General features: G+C 42.5%; 2 protein-coding genes and 1 long non-coding RNA gene across 4 annotated transcripts in view; 1 reads left to right on the forward strand and 2 right to left on the reverse strand.

Annotated features, from left to right (window-relative positions):
* The first annotated feature begins 691 nt into the window (after positions 1–691).
* Positions 692–18,422, forward strand: LOC123518281 (beclin 1-associated autophagy-related key regulator-like). The gene is given in 11 exon segments (XM_045279016.1): positions 692–907; positions 10,305–10,410; positions 12,677–12,758; positions 14,001–14,119; positions 14,515–14,608; positions 14,611–14,635; positions 15,391–15,554; positions 16,447–16,606; positions 16,973–17,146; positions 17,601–17,721; positions 18,130–18,422. Coding segments are annotated over 11 exon segments (1,368 nt in total). The 5' UTR covers positions 692–776; the 3' UTR covers positions 18,322–18,422.
* LOC123518290 lies at positions 4,450–9,855 on the reverse strand. Its single transcript, XM_045279028.1, has 4 exons — positions 9,617–9,855; positions 8,917–9,127; positions 8,393–8,673; positions 4,450–5,845 (listed from the first exon to the last, which is right to left on the reverse strand). Exons 1-4 carry the CDS (start codon positions 9,791–9,793, stop codon positions 5,441–5,443), a joined length of 1,074 nt encoding a protein of 357 aa, XP_045134963.1. The 5' UTR covers positions 9,794–9,855; the 3' UTR covers positions 4,450–5,440.
* Positions 18,073–19,743, reverse strand: part of LOC123518298 — a 9,354-nt gene continuing 7,683 nt past the window's right edge. The window contains exons 1-2 of one of the 2 annotated variants that reach the window (XR_006678743.1): positions 19,048–19,194; positions 18,073–18,101 (exon numbers count right to left, since the gene is read on the reverse strand). This is a non-coding gene — a long non-coding RNA (uncharacterized LOC123518298). Of the gene's footprint in view, positions 18,102–19,047; positions 19,195–19,743 lie in introns of those variants that run through there. The other variant, XR_006678745.1, reaches the window with a different exon arrangement.

Consider the following 19,743-nt stretch of genomic DNA (forward strand, 5'->3'; position numbering starts at 1 on the left):
TCCTTTACATATTTTGATCTTCAGTACTTTCTATGTTAAAGCCACAAGGAGAAGGTATTTAAACATCCCCGTAGTAAGTTAATAATGTGTTCTCGCGTGATAGTTTACATTAACGGGGAGGTTTAAAGGGACGCGCATTTAAAGGCCCCGCCACGTGCTTGCTTTGTTTACATCATCAGCTGATGTAACACGCTGAGACGCATCGCTCTCTCGGCTCTTAATTTTTCGGCACCGATTAACCTTGAAGCATTATTATTCTATGTCGTGGATAATTTTGGTGCTCTTTTTATATTTTATTGAGTTCTGTAGATGTATGGGTAGTAAGATGGAGACATATACACCGCTGTGAGTTGTAACATGGTAGCCGAAGAAGAGAATTTTAATACATAAGTTTGAAAATTTAAGCTACTACATCAAATATCCAAGAAATATAGAAAAATGATACAAAAAATGATGTTTACAAGAACTGATACCAAAGAGAGCAGAAATACCATACATTAAAGGAAATGAAATGAGAACAGAAAACACGGGAGAAGGTACAACAAAGAAGACAAAACAAAAAATATAGAACAACACACACTAGAAAAAACTCAAAAAGGAAAAAATACACAAGAAAGAACAACAAAAACCCAAAACAAACACGAAAAATAGGGAAATAACAAAAACCACAGAAAAGATACCCCGTTGAAGAGAGAGAAAGTCCCTGCGGGCCAGAGAGAGAGACGGAGAGAAACAGAGAATAGAGAAGCACGAATGTTGTTGTTATTGTTGTGAAGATGGCGACAGTGGTGAGTCCTGGTGTAGTGGAGAGGTGTCCCCTGTGTAACCAGAGAAGCAGGGCGTATTACTGCAAGGAGTGTGTCAGAAATGGAACCTTCTATCACTCCAGAATGCGACTGCCGGAGAGGTGAGAGTGAGAGAGAGGGAGAGGGAGTGAGAGCGGTACTGCGTCTTTGTTTACAGTTTGTTTTTCTTCTTGTCTTCCTTGTTTATGGTCTTGTTTTGTTTTGTTGATGTGGTTTGTTGTTTGTTATTGTATTCTTTCGTTTGTGTCTTTATGTTGTGTGTTGTTTTGTTTGTTTTTGCTTTTGATTCATATATATTTTTTTTTTTTCCTTATCGTTTATTTGTTTATTATTTTTTCTTGCTCTTTTTCTTGTTCTTTGTCTCTTTTCCTCTCTTGTTTTTCTTTCCTTCATTTTATTATATATATATTTTTCATATTGTTCTTCCTCATTTTCTTGTCTTTTTTTCCTTCATTCCTTCCTTTATTCTTTCCTTCCTTCATTCCTTCTTTCTTCCCCTCCTTCTTCCCTTCCTTCCTTCCTTCCTTCATTCATTCATTCATCCATTCTTCCTCCCTTTCACAGTCTTTTTATCCTCTTTCTCCTTTTCCTATTCTGTTACATCATTTTTTTCTGATTGTCCTCCTCCTCCCCCTCACCACCACCACCACCACCACCACCACCACCACCACCACCACCCAACCTTTCCTTCTCTCCTTATCAGCACCTTGAAAGATGAGTGTTGGCCTCCCAGGGTCACTAGTGATAGCTGGTGCAAGGTTAAGGAGGGCGGGAGTGACTTGGGTTAAGTTAGTTTAGGTTAGAATAGGCTTAGTTAGGTTAGGTTAGGTTTGCTGAGGTTTATTTTGGGGTTCAGTGAGGTTAAGTTAGGGTAAGTTAGGTTGAATTTAGGATATATAAGTGAGGTTAGGTGTTTAATTGGGTTTAGTTAGGTTCAGTGAGGTTGGGTTGGGTTGGGTGAGGTTAGGTTAGGTTGAAACTTGGAATTCATTAGGTTAGGTTTGGTTAGTTATTTTTTTGGGGGGAGTTTAGTTAGGTTCAGTGAAGTTAGATTAGGTTAAAGTTGAATTTAGTTAGGTTAGGTTGAAGTGTAGTTAGTTTGGTTAGGTTAGGATATTTCTTTAATTTGGTTTAGTTAAGTTTAGTGAGGTTAAAAGTTTGATTTAGTTAGGTTAGGTAAGGTTTGGTTAAAGTTAGTTTGCTTAGGTTAAGTTAGAACAGTTAGCCTAGGTTTGGTTCACTTAGGTTTACATAGTTCAGTGAGGTTTAGTTATGTTTTTGTTGGGTTCAGTGAGGTTAGATTAGATTATGTTTGATTTAGTTAGGTTAGGTTAGGTTAAAAGTTGAATTTAGTTAGGTCAGTTAGGTTGGGCTAGGTTAGTTGGGCTAAGTTAGGTTAAATTAGGTAAAAAAATTGGATTTAGTTAGGATAGATTAGGTCTGGGCTAAGTTAGTTTGATTAGGTTAGGATAGGTTAGGTTAGGTTAAGTTAAGTTAGGTTAGGTTAGGTTAAGTTAGGATGGTTAGAATAGCTTAAGTTTATTATTTTTTATGCAGGAGGGCAACTGGCCAAGAGCAACAAAAAAAGGAAAAAAAAAAAAGGTCCACTTGGTTGCCAGTTCACTTAAAGGTCATAAGAGTTATCCAAAATTCAGGGTTTACTTGGGTTTAGTTTACATTAGTTAGGGGTAGTGAGGTTAGGTAAGGTTAGGTAAGGTTAGGTTAAGTTAGGTTAGGTTAGGTAAGGTAAGGTACAGGTAAGGTTAGGTTAAGTTAGGTTAGGTTAGATTTGGTCAGGTTAGGTTAGGTTAGGTTAAGTAGGTTAGATTTGGTCAGATTAGGTTAGGTTAGGTTAAGTTAGGTTAGATTTGGTCAGATTAGGTTAGGTTAGGTTAAGTAGGTTAGATTTAGTCAGATTAAAGTAAGATAAATTTCCAGGACCCAAAAAATAATATTAAGACTTTATAATTTGCTACACATTGAAGTAATTAGCAATAAAACGACCTTAGCTTGTTAATTATCAGTCTTGTTAATTTTCTGGGCCAGAGTACAATTTTGTGTTAGGTTTGTGTATGTGAGAGATTTGAGGAGAAATGTTGTGTGTGTCTGTGTTGGTGAGAGACTGAAAATGTTGTAGTGTTTGCTGGGAAAATGTTTGAAATGTTTTACTATATGGTGGCAGGATATGTGTGTGTGTGTGTGTGTGTGTGTGTGTGTGTGTGTGTGTGTGTGAGGAAGGAGTGACAGATAAAAGATAAGAATTTCTATTAGCACTGCTCTCTCTCTCTCTCTCTCTCTCTCTCTCTCTCTCTCTCTCTCTCTCTCTCTCTCTCTCTCTCTCTCTCTCTCTCTCTCTCTCTCTCTCTCTCTCTCCTCCTCCCTCCTTCCCTCCTTCCTCCTCCTCCTCCTCCTCCTCCTCCTCCTCTTCTTCTCTCCATCCCACCTTACTTATTTTCATCCCTTTCTCCTTCCCATACTTATCCTCCTCCTCCTCCTCCTCCTCCTCCTCCTCCTCCTCCTCCTCTTCCTTTGTCGTTGGTCAGAGAGTCATTTATATTTTCCCATCATTACCTACCTTGATTTTTTCCCTCCTATCTGTATCTTGTTACCTGTCCAGCCTTGGGAATGTGTGTGTGTGTGTGTGTGTGTGTGTGTGTGTGTGTGTGTGTGGGTGTGTGTGTTTCTAGGAAGAGGGGTTTAAGGAGGAGGAGGAGGAGGAGGAGGAGGTGGTGGTGGTGGTGGTGGTGGTGGTGGTGAGAAATTTATATGGAGGAGGAAGAAGAAGTAGGAGAATATTTCTGTGCAGGAACTAAGAAGAGAAAGAGGAGGAGGAGGAGGAGGAGGAGGAATTAATCATATATACCAAGAGAAAGAGAAAGAGAAGGATGTATAATAGGAAGAAGAGAATGAAGAAAGAGGAGGAGGAGGAGGAGGAGGAAGACACAAATTATATGTAGCAAGAGAAAGAGAAGGAGAAGAATGTATATTGAAAAGAAGAGAAAGAGGAAGAGGAAGAGGAGGAGGATGTAAGAGAAAGATGCTTATCATGACACACACACACACACACACACACACACACACACACACACACACACACACACACACACACACACACACACACACACACACAGAAAAAAGAGAGTTATGATCACACTTCATTTTTCACACAGGAAAAACAGGTTGTGTGTGTGTGTGTGTGTGTGTGTGTGTGTGTGTGTGTGTGTGTGTGTGTGTGTGTCTGTGTTGGAGAGGTAAGGAAGAAATTGTTTGGGTGTAGGGAAGGTAAAGGTCATAGAGAGAGAGAGAGAGAGAGAGAGAGAGAGAGAGAGAGAGAGAGAAACAAATGTTAAAAATAAATATACAAATAAACATTACAGGAAAAAAACAAAAAACAAACAAATGCATAATACTAAAAACACATTTATTTTGTATATATATATAAACACACACACACACACACACACACACACACACACACACACACACACACACACACACACACACTCTCTCTCTCTCTCTCTCTCTCTCTCTCTCTCTCTCTCTCTCTCTCTCTCTCTCTCTCTCTCTCTCTCTCTCTCTCTCTCTCTCTCTCTCTCTCTCTCTTTCTTTCTTTCTTTCTTTCTTTCTTTCTCTCTCTCTCTCTCTCTCTCTCTCTCTCTCTCTCTCTCTCTCTCTCTCTCTCTCTCTCTCTCTCTGTACAACAATAGATCATTATAATACGATAATTATGCATTTTATTGAAGTTTAAAGAGGGGAGAGGTAGGGAAGAGGGGTGTGGGTAGGTGGTGGGTGGAAGGTGTAGACGGGGAGGGTGTGGGTGAATGGTGGGTGGCTGGGGAGTATGGGGAAGGGGGTATGAGTGGGTGAGTGAGTGTGGGAAGAGAATGCATGGGGGGTGAATGGGTGAGTGGATAGTGGGTCTGGGGGAAGGGGGTGTGAGTGGGGTGGTGGGTGAGGGTGGTGGGAGCGTGTGGGGGGGGTGGGGGTTGTGTTTCCTGCATAGCTGTTCTTCCTTGTCGCAGAACGTTGGCAGTCGCTTTGTGGAAATAGCCGCTACACCCACGAAAAACTCATGTCCCCCACTCAAACACCCACTCAAACACCCACTACACCCGACAAACACCACTACACCTGTCCAGACACCACTACACCTCCACAAACACCCACAGCAAACTCATCACCCCTCTCAAACACCCTCAAACAACACCCACTACACCTCCACAAACACCACTACACCTCCACAAACACCACTACACCTCCACAAACGCCATTAAACCCCCAAACACCCTCTACAAACTCAAACACCCACAAACAACTCACAACACCTTACCACACCACTATACCTCTACAAACACCAAAACACTCCCACTGCACCTCTACAAACACCACTACAATCCCCACAACCCACAAACCTTCACAAACACCTCACAAACACCCCAGAAACACTCCAGAACTCTTCATCAACACCAAAACACACCCAAACACCACATAAACACCACACAAGCAACCCACAACCGTCACAAACCTCAACAAACACCCACAAACAACCCACAACCCCACCAGCACCAAAACACACCCAAACACAACAAACTTACACAAACACCACCACTAACACTTTACAATCCCACAAACACTCAAATAACTTTCCTTAAACACGTTCCGGCAGCAAAGAAGAACTCAGGTGGACACACAGACGCGCCACCAGGTCTTGCAGTACTAAACACCGGAATATTAGAGAGAAACCGGTCAAATACAGTTCTACACCTCCCAGAGAGATCCCGTCTGCTGCCTCTCGGACACCTCAGGACGGCGTCACTGAAGATGCTATGTGTGGTTAGGCAAATAGGCATTGAGAGGCTTGTGTCGATTATGATCGTGCCAGCATCACACGGACCCGTCGCGCCAATAGGATAGCAGGTGTCATGTGAGCTGGAGCGTGTGTTCAAGGCGTGACAGGAGGAATTCATAACCACCATGCCTTCCTCCGGGCACTCGTTAGGAAAGCATCTAGCACGCCCGCTTGAGTTTGAGTCCTCTACCTGTGGGATTGAAGTTATAGGATTAGTGTTAGGGTGAGATTAGGGTTTTTTAAGATTAGGTTTATTAAGATTAGCCTCTTCAGTACTAGGACACATTTTTACCTTGAGATTTGCGTACGATTAGACTATTTTCTCGATATTTGGAATGGTATATGGAAGTCAGAAGATTAATGGCCACATTCTTCACTATTCTAACCCCTTCCGTACTGGGACACATTTTTACCTTAAGATTTCTGCACGAATTAGACCATTTTCTCGATATTAGGAGGGTCTATGGAGGTCAGAAGCTAAATAACCACAGTCTTCACTATTTTGATTCGCTATTTAAGTTTATGAAGCTGCATAAAATCACCAAATAGTCACTAGAATGAATATGGAAATGCGTCACTCACACACACACACACACACACACACACACACACACACACACACACACACACACACACACACACACACACACACACACACACACACACACACACACACACATGCCTTCTAAAAAGCATATGGCCATTACAGAGATAAAGATAACGATAAGAGCTTCATAAGACTAACAATTCAATGATTGGTGAAAGTGTGCGTGGCGGAGGCTCGCGTGACGGGTCGGGGGGGGAGGCCAGGTGGACGGGTGAGGGGAGAGATGGGGGGGAAGGATGTGGTAGAAAAGGAAGAGGTAATAAGGATGGGGTGAAACAAAGTGAGATAAGAGAGACTGAGGTGGAAGGGATAGGAGAAAGCTGAGAGAGAGAGAGAGAGAGAGAGAGAGAGAGAGAGAGAGAGAGAGAGAGAGAGAGCATCCGTTATCATGGGAAACTCACTCCATTTTGTAACACCTGCATTATATTCAAAAGGCTCTAGTTGAAGTTAGACACGTTTTAAATAAGTTGTCTGGTTTATAGTGACAGATTAACAACATTTCATCTTCAGCAGGGGACACACTCACGAACCCGGCTAATGATCCCTGTGGCCTTGGAGAACAGTCGTGGTGAGAGAGCAGAGCGTTTTTTAAGGTTATTTTTGCGGTTTTAGTGACGAAGTAAGAATATTTCATCTTTAACTGAAGAAACACTCATGATAACCCTGCTAATCATCTCTGTGGCCTTGGAAAACAGTCGTAGTGAGAGATTAACACCACTCCTACACCACTAACAGGAAAAACACACCGAGAACCAAGCTTTTTAATCTGTGTGACCTTTGTATACACTCGTGGTGGAACAGCAAAGCCTTACAACACATCCTTTTTAAATCCTTGTAGTACAACTTTCATCACTTCTTTATTTGTAACCTAACCTACCCTACCCTACCCTAACCTAACCTATCCTATCCTCTCCTGACCTACTCTAACCTAACTAAATCAAACCTAACTTAACCTAACCTAACCTAACCTAACCACACACACACACACACACACACACACACACACACACACACACACACACACACACACCGCGTAGTGTAGTGGTTAGCACGCTCGCCTCACAAACGAGAGGGCCGGGTTCGAGTCCCGGCGCGGCGAGGCAAATGGGCGCGGCTCTTAATGTGTAGCCCCTGTTCACCTAGCAGTAAATAGGTACGGGATGTAACTGGAGGGGTTGTGGCCTCGCTTTCCCGGTGTGTGTGGAGTGTGTTGTGGTCTCAGTCCTACCCGAAGATCGGTCTATGAGCTCTGAGCTCGCTCCGTAATGGGGAAGATTGGCTGGGTGACCAGCAGGAGACCGAGGTGAATTACACACACACACACACACACACACACACATACAGATGCGAACTCATGTATTTTGGCAAAGACTTACACACACACCACAACACCACAATACCACACAAACACCACTTCTTCACATACCCAACCATTTAACCCCTTCAGTACCTTGATTTTTGGGTGTGATTAGACCATTTTATTTGCATTGGGAAATGTCTATGGAGGTTGAAAAATAAATGGCCAGATTCTTTACTATTCCGACCCCCAAATGTTTTTGAAGCTGTATAGAATCACCAAATAGTCACCAGGAGGAATATGAAAACTTGTACCCTATTCTTAATCGCTTTGTTCTCTCACCATCACTGCTTTAGTTGAAGATGTTGTGTTTTTACGCTATTTTTATGGTTCTGGTGATGGATTGACAACATTTCTAGTTTATTAAAAGGAGAAATTGTCTTGAAAACCCGACTAGTTGTGTCTGTGCCTTGGAAAATTGTTGTAGTGAGAGAAGGCATCACTGCTTTCCAAAGATCTCGTGTTTTTAAGGGTATTTTATGGCTCTAGTGATAGATTAGCAAGATTTCTAATTTATTAAAAGGAGAAACTATTGAAAACTTTGCTAATCATCTCTGTATGGCCTTGGGAACTTGTCGTATTGAGAGATTAAGGCTTGTGTTTTTAAGAGTATTTTTATGGCTCTGGTGATGATGGATTGGCAACATTTCTAGTTAATTAAAAGGAGAAATTGTCTTGAAAACCCGTCTAGTTCTCTCTGTGCCCTTAGAAAATTATTGTGGTAAAAACGCAAGTAAAATATAGACACCACGACTCCCCCTTGACTTACTTACCCTAATGACGTATCCGGGCAGGCAGGGACCACGTGTGTAAGGTTCATAACACGTGTTGTCACCGTCGTAGTAAACAAACCCGGGTCTGCAATCACATTCTACCTCCCCGTGTTCATTTGTCACCGCCTTCTCGTTCCTGGGGCACCGTATGGATGGAGGGAGCTGAGATGGGAGGTAGCAGGTGCCGTTTAGCATCAACCCCGGCCCTGTTCCGAGTAATGGCGTGCCTCGTCCTCCTCCTTCCCCCAGTGTGCACGGTTGAGACACGCACACTGGTTTGACTGAATATTCGTGAGTTGTTGAGTGTGTGTGTGTGTGTGTGTGTGTGTGTGTGTGTGTGTGTGTGTGTGTGTGTGTGTGTGTGTGTGTGTTTTGGGAGGTAAACGGGTATGTCTCTCTCTCTCTCTCTCTCTCTCTCTCTCTCTCTCTCTCTCTCTCTCTCTCTCTCTCTCTCTCTCTCACACACACACACACACATACTTATCCCTTCCTCCTCCTCCTCCTCCTTCTTCCACAATACTCACACGTGTTCTTCTGCAGCTTCACCCACTGGCCAAAGGGACACGGGCCCTGGGTGAGGAGGGCCACACACTCCCCCGTGGCAGGCCAGACCACCTCCCCTGCCATCCTGTTGCAGCTTCCTTCTCCTCCTCCTCCTCCTCCTGTTCGTGTTGTTATCTTCATTCCTGTCTCTTCCATAATTTCGTTCACCATGTCTAATGCCGCTCCGTCAACCTGCGAGAGAGAGAGAGAGAGAGAGAGAGAGAGAGAGAGAGAGAGAGAATGTTCAGTGTGTGTAAATGTTTGTTTTAAGACACAGTGTTATTGCGTTGCAGAGAGAGAGAGAGAGAGAGAGAGAGAGAGAGAGAGAGAGAGAGAGAGAGAGAGAGAGAGAGAGAGTCAGTCGTTTTTACTACTAGTGATACTTTTTAACATTCCTAACACGCTGCTGTAGAAGGCTACACAACACTACTACTACTACTTCTACTTCTACTTCTACTACTACTACTTCTACTACTACTACTACTACTACTACTACTACTACTACTACTACTACTACTACTACTACTACTACTACTACTACTACTACTACTACTACTACTACCACCATTACTACTACAACAACAACAACAACAACAACAACAACAACATCATTGACAGTCTACCTACCTACACACACACACACACACACACACACACACGCACACACACCCACACACCCACCTTGCACCTCTCCCTGGCTCTGTGGTGTGAGGGCAGAACACAGGTAGGGTCCCTCAAACACCTTCTGATTGCAATGTCCTCCCTTATGTCGTCTAAATTCGGGGGATAGTATATCTTTCCCGCCTCCACCAACACCGCCGCCGCCACCGCCACCACCACCACCACTACCCTTAGCATCGTTACTAGGACGTGTCGAGTTACGTCCTGTCTCTTCTGCTGCGCGAGAGTAACTGAAGTCTGTGTGTGTGTGTGTGTGTGTGTGTGTGTGTGTGTGTGTGTCGGGAAGCTTATATTCTATTCCTCCTCCTCCTCCTCCTCCTCCTCCTCCTCCTCCTCCTCCTCCTCCTCCTCCTCCTCCTCCTCCTCCTCGTGATCCGTTGACCTTGGAATGTTACCTAGTGTGTCGTTTGGTGATTTTTTTGTGTTTGTTTTGTTTTGTTTACTTTTTTGTTAGGTTAGGTCAGGTTAGCTTTGGTTGGGTTTGTTTGCTTGTTTGTTTGTTTGTGTTGTTTTGGTATTCGTCTTTATTTTCTATTGTTTTTTTTTTCTTTTGCCATCTTTTTTTTTTTCATTTGAGCTCATCTTTCTTGTCCTCCTCCTCCTCCTCCTCCTCCTCCTCTACTTATCATCATTATCCACCCACCACCACCACCACCACCACCACTCACATCTCCTTCTCTCTCACCAGGTATGCGGACAAGCGGCTGCGTTACCTGAGGCTGCGGCAGGAGACAGACGCCCTACAGAAGGAAGTGGAGAGGATTCACACGGCAGAAACCAGACACCTGCTGCTGGTACGCACACACACACACACACACACACACACACACACACACACACACACACACACACACACACACACACACACAGTAGGGGGAAGGAGGGTGGATATCGTCAGAGAGAGAGAGAGAGAGAGAGAGAGAGAGAGAAAGGTATCTAGGAATAGGAAGAAAAAGGAAGTCTCTCTCTCTCTCTCTCTCTCTCTCTCTCTCTCTCTCTCTCTCTCTCTCTCTCTCTCTCTCTCTCTCTCTCTCTCTCTGACGTCAAAAGGAAGAGGAAGAGAACATATTATAATTAGCATAGAAAGTTGTATTGTGTTGTTGTTGATGTTGTGGTGGTGGTGGTGATAGTAGTAGTAGTAGTAGTAGTAGTAGTAGTAGTAGTAGTAGTAGTAGTAGTAGTAGGCTGATGTATTGGAAGAAAGTTAGAAAAGTTGTCACATCACTCATTACTACTACTACTACCACTACTACTACTACTACTACTACTACTACTACTACTACTACTACTACTACTACTACTACTACTACTACTACTACACGTCATTGTAACAGGAAAGGGATTGTAGGATGTTTTTTTCGGTGGCTCTCTCTCTCTCTCTCTCTCTCTCTCTCTCTCTCTCTCTCTCTCTCTCTCTCTCTCTCTCTCTCTCTCTCTCTCTCTCTCTCTCTCTCTCTCTCTCTCTCTATCTATCTATCTATCTATCTATCCATCCATCCATCTATCTTTATCTGTCTATCTTACTTAGTAACCTAACTTACCACACACACACACACACACACACACACACACACACACACACACACACACACACACACACACACACACACACACACACACACACACACACACGGGAAAAGGATGGTGAGTCAGTGTCGGGGTGTGAGTGGTGATAGAAGTAACTGAGTCAACGAATGAGTCAAATCACCAGTTAGACAGTTACCTCACCAGCCTCCACCTTGCTTGTCAGTCTGTCAGTCAGTTCGGTTGGTCAGTTGGTCAGTCAGTCAGTCAGTCAGTCAGTCAATTGGTCAGCTGGTTAGTTCGTCAGTTTTTGAGTCAGTCTGTCAATTAGTTAGTGAGTCAGTCAGTCATTCAGTTTTATCAGTTAGTCAGTCAGTCTTTCAGTTTATCAATCAGTCAGTAATTTATTCAGTCCGTCAGTCAGTTGGTTATCTTTTTATTTTATTTTTTTACTTTATTTTATTATTGTTATTATTTTTTTCTTCACATTAAGGCCTATAGCGCCTGTAGGCATATTTGAAGAGTATATGTGAGAAGCGCTGTTCACCCACCCATTAGTGACGCATGCAATTTCATTTATAGTGGTGGGCATATTAGGGCCCATATCACCACCCAAGCCCATCTTCAGTGTAACCACCTGGAACCTGGAACCACCTGGGCATCCTGGTGACATGTAGCTAACTTTAAACCACTCCACAAATGGCAAAGTGTTTTAAGGCTGTACGTGGTGGGATTCGAACCTACGCGTGGACGTTATTATAGTTCGTTTTCTTCTTATTATTCTTATTATTATTATTATTATTATTATTATTATTATTGTTATTTTTTTTTTTTTAACGGGAAATGTTTTTAGGAAAGGTCAGTCAAGGTGTGTCCAGATCCGGATGTCTTGTTCGTTACTTTACCGCTAACTCTGCGTCACTCTTGTCTATATTTAGTGGTCTTCTTCTTATTCCTCTTCTTTTTCACTTCCTTCATTTGTTTTCTTTTTCTTTTTCTCTTTTTTTTAGTATTGCTGTTTTATTGTTCTTCCTTTCTTCCTTTTTTTTCTTTTCTCCGTGTCACTGTTATCTATATATTTAGTCGCCGTCTTCTTATTCCTCTTCTTCTTCTTCTTCACTTCCTTCATTCGTTCTTTCTTCTCTTTTTTGCTTTTATGTATTCTTGTTTTATTTTGTTGTTATTCTTCTTCCTTTCTTCATTCCTTTATTCTTTTCTCTGTCATTGTTATTTATATTTAGTGGTCCTCTTCTTATTTCTCTTCTTCTTCACTTCCTTCATTCCTTTCTTTTCTTTGTTTTTTAGCATTGCTGTATTTTCTTTTTCTTTCTTTCTCTTTTTCCTTTCTATCTCTCTATCTGTCTTTCTTTCTTTCTTTCTCTTCTCTTTTTCCTTTCTATCTATCTATCTATCTATCTATCTGTCTATCTGTCTGTCTTTCTTTCTTTCTTTCTATCTATCTATCTATCTATCTATCTATCTATCTATCTATCTATTTATTCATGTATTGACTCCTTCACTCCTTCCCTCCCGCAGAAGGAGAAGACGGAGGAGGTGAAGGGTCGCATCGCCCTCCTTCACCTTGTCCTTGATGCCGCCAAGGACAACCTCACTAAAGGTATGTTGTTTTATTATTTATTTTGTTTTATTCACTTATTTTCTTGTCTTTTCCCCTTTTTTCCCCTTTTTTTCTCTTAATTTCCACTTTTTTCCTCGTTTCCCGTTTTTTTCTCATTTCCCCTTCCCTTTTCTCCCTTTTTCCCTTTTTTCCCATCCCCGTTTCCCCCTCGTTTTCCTCTTTTTGCCCTCGTTTTCCTTTCCCCCTCGTTTTCCTCTTTTTTCCCCTCGTATTCCTCTTTCTTCCTCTCGTTTTCATTTTTTCCCCTCGTTTTTCCCTTTTTCCCCTCGTCTCCCCTTTTTTCCCTTCCCCTTTTTCTTCCCTGTTTCCCCTTTTTCCCTTGTTTCCCCTTTTCCCCCTTTTTTCCCTCGTTTCCCCCGTTTTCCCCTTGTTTCCCTTTTTCCCTTTTCCTTTTCCCCTCGTTTCCCCTTTTTCCCTTTTTCCCTCGTTTACCCTTTTTCTCCCTTTCCCCACCTTTTCCCCTCGTTTCCAATCGTTTCCCCTTTTTTCCTTTCCTTTTCCTATAGTTTTCCCCTTTTCCCCCTTTTTCCCCTTTTTCCCCTCAATTGTGCACGTGTTCTGCTTTCATTTCTATTTTTTTGTTTTCATTTCATTTTATTTAACTTTTATTTACTTTATTTATTTTATATTTTTTCATGCATTTATTTATCTTTTTCCAGGTATGTCTCGCAAATTCACCTCCCTTTGTCCTGTTAGTGCGTCGTCTGTTGCCCTAAATGTTCCCGTTTTCTTTCGCCTCCCAACATTGTCTCAAAATTTCCTGTCTCCCTCTCGTTTATTGTAATTTTTGTGTTGAGGGTGAGAAAAAGTGAGATTAAAGCTACTAATTCTCTCTCTCTCTCTCTCTCTCTCTCTCTCTCTCTCTCTCTCTCTCTCTCTCTCTCTCTCTCTCTCTCTCTCGTAAATTATGAACAAAACATCAAAATATATGAAAACTAATAATTCTCTCTCTCTCTCTCTCTCTCTCTCTCTCTCTCTCTCTCTCTCTCTCTCTCTCTCTCTCTCTCTCTCGTAAATTATGAACAAAACATCTCTCTCTCTCTCTCTCTCTCTCTCTCTCTCTCTCTCTCTCTCTCTCTCTCTCTCTCTCTCTCTCATACAAATTATCGAAATAATAATGTAATATGAAAAACTGATAATCTCTCTCTCTCTCTCTCTCTCTCTCTCTCTCTCTCTCTCTCTCTCTCTCTCTCTCTCTCTCTCTCTCTCTCTCTCTCTCAGTCAAGATCCAGAGCAAGGAGATCGAGAGAAACAACTCAGATAGGAAAGTCCAGTTGCCCATTTTCCAGCAAAGACTCGCCAAGATGAAGACTATTTTGGAACAGTACAGCAAGGAGAAGGTGAGGGAGTGTGTGGTGTGTAGGCGCTCTCTCTCTCTCTCTCTCTCTCTCTCTCTCTCTCTCTCTCTCTCTCTCTCTCTCTCTGTGGTAATTTTTGTTTTGTTTTGAAATGGTAAATAGCGAAAAATTTTATATGTGTAATTGTTTCTCTCTCTCTCTCTCTCTCTCTCTCTCTCTCTCTCTCTCTCTCTCTCTCTCTCTCTCTCTCTCTCTCTCTCTCTCTCTCTCTCTCTCTCTCTCTTCCCTTCCTTCCCTTCCCTTCCTTCCTCTCCTCTCCTCTCTCTCCTCTCCTCTCCTCTCTCTCTCTCTCTCCTCTCTCTCTCTCTCTCTCTCTCTCTCTCTCTCTCTCTCTCTCTCTCTCTCTCTCTCTCTCTCTCTCTCTCTCTCTCACATAGATCGAGGAGAAGAGGAAGCAGGCCCAACAGAGCGAGGTTCGACTCAAGACAATAGTGCGGTGGAGTTTGCAGGAAGTCAATCGTTACATCTTCCCATCACTGAGATCAAGCCGCCTAGGAGGTCTGTTTTTAGGGCATCTCTAAACACGCTTGTCCTTCTTATCCTATGCGTATCCTTCAAATATCCTAGTAGAAAATCCTTGGAACAAACTAGAGGCTTTTAAAAGAGTGCCTCTCTAGGACATCTCTAAATATGCTCGTGTTTCTTATCCTATGCGTATCTTTCAAATATCTTAGTAGAAAATCCTTGGAACACACTATAGAGGCTTTTAAAAGAGTGCCTCTCCTGTTGGTAATGTTGAAATCATGTCAGTCTGTCACTAGAATCTTTAAAATCTTCCTTAGAAACTCGTGTCACCAACCTGACTACTAGAACCTTTTATAAGTGTTTCTTTTGTTAATAAAACATGAGTCACCCTTGTCATGTCACTTAAACCCGTAAAAGGATGTTTCTCCAGTTAGTAATGGGGAAATCATGTTAATCTACCACTGAAACCTTAAAAATTATAACCTTAACCCCTTCAGTACCAGGACGCGTTTTCATATTCAGTGTGGTTACTATTTGTCGATTTGAAACAGCTGCAGAAACATATGTAGGGATTAGAATAGTGAAAACTGTGGCCATTAATCTTTTCACCTCCATCGACCCTTCCTAATGCAAATAAATTGGTCCAGTCACACTCAAAAATCAAGGTAAAAACGCGTCCCAGTGCTGAAGGGATTAAAATACCAGTGTCACTTTAGCTAGACCCTTTAAAACTCGTCTTGTAAAGGATTCACTCTACAATTCTTTTTACTTCCTCTTTCTCTCTGCAGCAGTGACAGTGACCCTTCCAGCACGGCGTGGGCGCTGGCTGAGGCTTCCCAGACCACCTACGTGAGAGGGCGGTGGGTTTACACTGACGCCTCCCACGAAACGCAGTACAGGATAGTGGAACCTCTTCTGCCGGGCTCCGGAGACTACAGCGCCTACAACCTGGGTGAGTTTTAAAGGATTGGGTGTGTTTGTAAAGGGATTAGGTTTGTTTTTAAAGGATTACGTGTTTTATAAGGAGTTTTGTGTTTTTTTTTATGAGATTGGGTGTGTTTATAAAGGGATTGGGTTGGTTTTTAAAAGATTACGTGTTTTAAAAAGGGCTTCGTGTGCTTTTAATTAGATTGGGTGTGCTTTAAAGGGTTTGGGTGTTTGTAAAAATATTGGATTTGTTTTAAAGGGATTGGGTGTGTTTTTAAGGGTTTAGATATGTTTTAGAAATCATTGTGGGTGTTTTAAAGGATTAGGGTGTGTTTTAAAGGTATTTCGTGTGTTTATAAAGGATTGGGTGTGTTTGTAAAAGATTTGGGTGCATTTGTAAGGGTTCGGGTGAGTTTGTAAAGGATTCGTTATGTTTTAAAGAGTTTGGGTGTGTTTGAAAAGGTATTGGGTATGTTTTTAAAGGATTGGGTATGTTTTTAAAGGACTGGGTGTATTTGGAAAGGATTGGGTGTATTTTTAAAAGATTACGTGTGTATCTAGAGAGGTTACTTGTATTACTAAGTGTTATGTGTTTTATTAAAGGACTGTTTGTGTTTTAAAGGATTCTGGATGTGATTTTAAAGGGTTTGGTGTGTTTTTAAAGATTTCTATGTTTTTAAAAATGTTCTATAGGATTGAGTTTGTTTTAAAAGGAATTACGTGTATTTTTTAGGTTTTTTAATGCTACTCGTATTGGATGTATGTTTTTAAAGGATTCAGTGTGTTTTAAGGGGATTAGGTATGATAGAAGGGTGTTTTGTAGGATTTGAAAGGAATTGTATCACCACCACCACCCCCACTACCAGCACCACCATCATCATCATCATTTTTATCTCGCCCCCGTCCCTCCCCCGCAGCCGTCCTGAGCCTGGGTAGTGGGGAGGGGGAGGAGGGGGGCGCCAAAGAGGAGAAGGGCGGAGGCTTCAATATCTGTGCCGGCCTGACCTACCTGGCGCAGCTCGTTAGTGTGCTGGCCTTCTACCTGGACGCCACCCTGCCCAAGAAACTCTGCTACAGGTGAGAGAGAGAGAGAGAGAGAGAGAGAGAGAGAGAGAGAGAGAGAGAGAGAGAGTGCTTAAATTGTATCCTACCAACAGATCTGATACTGATACACACACACACACACACACACACACACACACACACACACACACACACACACACACACACACACACACACACACACAGCCAAACCTAACCTAACCTATCACACACCCCAAACCTCATCATTCCTACCACCACCACCACCACCACCACCACCACCACCACCACCTAACCAAACCCAACCTAACCCAACCAATCCATGACCCAGCCCAACCTAACCTAACCTAACCCAACCCAAACTCAACCCCACCTAACCCAGCACACTGTCCCCTCCCCCAGTGACTTCTGCAAGGGTGAGTTGAACGAGCAGCAGTTTGCCCGGCGCGTGTCCCAGCTGAACGCCAACACTCTGTACCTGTGCCTGAGTCAAGGTGTGCCGCCCGCCCTGCTTAGACCCAAACACACCGTGGCCAACGTGCTCGCCCTCCTCGACACCACCGTGGCTGATCTGGGCAGTGTGTGTGTGTGTGTGTGTGTGTGTGTGTGTGTGTGTGTGTGTGTGTGTGTGTGTGTTATTATTTTTCTTCGTTTTATTATTATTGTGTTCAGTGTGTTATTGTTATTTGTTGTTGTTTTTTGTTCTCATTATTGTTGTTGTTGTTGTTGTTGTTGTTGTTGTTGTTGTTGTTGTTGTTATTATTATTATTATTATTATTATTATTATTATTATTATTATTATTATGTGTTTATTCGGGAAGAGAGAGAGAGAGAGAGAGAGAGAGAGAGAGAGAGAGAGAGAATGAAAGAACGAAAAAGGAGACTAAATTATCACATAGAACACACACAACAACAACAACAACAACAACAACAACTAAAACACACGAAAAAAAAAAATACTAAAACACCAAGAACAACAACAACCACCACCACCACCACCACCACCACCTGACCCCTTCCCTCCCCCCCCCAGACAGGGCAGCTTTGAGGTGCCCCCGGTGCTGGTGGAGAGCCTGGAGGAGGGAGAGGGGGACGATACCGACTCAGAGGATGAAGAGGACACCGACACACTATCAGCGGAGTGGGAGACGGTGAGAGGGAGAGGGTGAGGGGGAGAAGAGGTGAGGGAGAGGAGGGGAAGAGTGGGGGAGGGTGAGGAGGTGAGAGGTGGGGAAGGGTGGGAGAGCGATGGGTAAGAGAAAGGGAGGAGGGAGGGTGAATGTGGGGAAGGAAAGAGAGGGGGAGAAAAAGGGGGGATGAAGAGGGAGAGGGAGGAGATAAGAGAAAGAGAAAGAAAGGGAGAGCGAGGGGGAGAGGAAGGGAGGGAGAGAGAGAGAGAGAGAGAGAGAGAGAGAGAGAGAGAGAGACACTCACCATAAATTAACACACACACACACACACACACACACACACACACACACACACACACACACACACACACACACACACACACACACACACACACACACACCTAACCAAACCCCGCCCATCACCCACAGGTTCCCCATCTCCCCATGCTTGAGACCCCGCCCATGCCCACACTACAAGCCCACTCCACCCTCGCCTCCACCACGCTGTACAGTCAGGCCATGGGCGGAGCGGTGGGCGGGGCGGGGCCGGGGGGATTGGTCTCCTCCGCCGCCGCCTCCGTCATGTCCCTCTTTCGCGGGCTTGGCGGACACCATAAGTGAGAAGGAGAGGTGAGAGGGGGAGAGGGAGAGAGGGAGAGGTGAGGTTGAAGTAGAGAGAAAGAGAGAGAGAGAGAGAGAGAGAGAGAGAGAGAGAGAGAGAGAGAGAGAGAGAGAGAGAGAGAGAGTTTGGTGTCGCAGAGAGAGAGAGAGAGAGAGAGAGAGAGAGAGAGAGAGAGTTTGGGTGTCGCAAGAGAGAGAGAGAGAGAGAGAGAGAGAGAGAGAGAGAGAGAGAGAGAGAGAGCGCACTTTCACTAATTAATCAACTAAACTGTTATTAATTGCCTCAACAAACTATTATTTCTATTAATGCATTTTCTTTTTTTTTATTTATTTATTTTTTAATTCCTAAGTTTATGAAGTCATTTTGTTTGACTTTATTCCAGTTCAGTTTGTCTTAATATTGATGTTCATTGTTTTGTTTTGTTTATGTGTTTGTTTTTCTCATATTTAATTGTTTTCGTGTTTGTTTTTCTTTTGTTTCTCATTTTGTTTGTTTTTTTATCATTTTTTATTTGTTTATTCTCCCTTCAGTGCAATTTCTCTGTCTTTATTCTTTATTTTCTTTTTTTTTTTTTTTTTTGTGTTTTATTTGTTATGTGTTTGTTGTTTTTGTTTTTGTTTCTCATTTGTCTGTTTGTTTTTATTTTCATTCATTTATGTTTTTCTTCAGTGCAATTCTTCTATATTTACTCTTTCTTTCTCTCTATTTTGCCTTTTAGTTTTCACACACACACACACACACACACACACACACACACACACACACACACACACACACACACTTTTTTTTTCTACAAAGGTTTTATATTCAGTAACTTTCTTGTATTACCTGTCTTTTCTCATTTTAACCCCTTCAGTACTGGAACACCTTTGTACCTTGAGATTTGTGTACCATTAGACCATTTATTGACATTAGTAAGGGTCTATGGAGGTCAGAGGATTAATGGCCACAGTCTTCACTATTTTAATCGTTTCAGTACTGGGACACATTTTTACCTTGAGATTTGTGTACCATTAGACCATTTTATTGACATTAGTAAAGGTCTATGGAGGTCAGAAGATTAATGGCCACAGTCTTCACCATTTTAACCCCCCACATGAGTTTCTGAAGCTGTATAATGTCACCAAATAGTCACCAGAAGGAATATGGCAACACGTCATGCTACTGAAGGGGTTAACTGTATGTGGCGTATATTTATGTGGTCTTGTATGATTTGATAAGATTTTGTGTATATTTTTCTTTCATGTATGAGAGGGAAAGCTGGCCAAGGATTATAGAAAATGAAAAAAAAATGCTCAATTGGTTGTATATATATAAATTTTGAGTGTGCTTGTTATTTGATCATATTTTTTATCTATTAATTCTCTCTAGTGATAATTATTTTGTGTGTTTATGATAAGGTAGCTTTTTAGTCATTGAAT

Source organism: Portunus trituberculatus, chromosome 6 (assembly GCF_017591435.1).
Source record: "Portunus trituberculatus isolate SZX2019 chromosome 6, ASM1759143v1, whole genome shotgun sequence".
Classification (NCBI taxonomy): Eukaryota; Metazoa; Arthropoda; class Malacostraca; order Decapoda; family Portunidae; genus Portunus; species Portunus trituberculatus.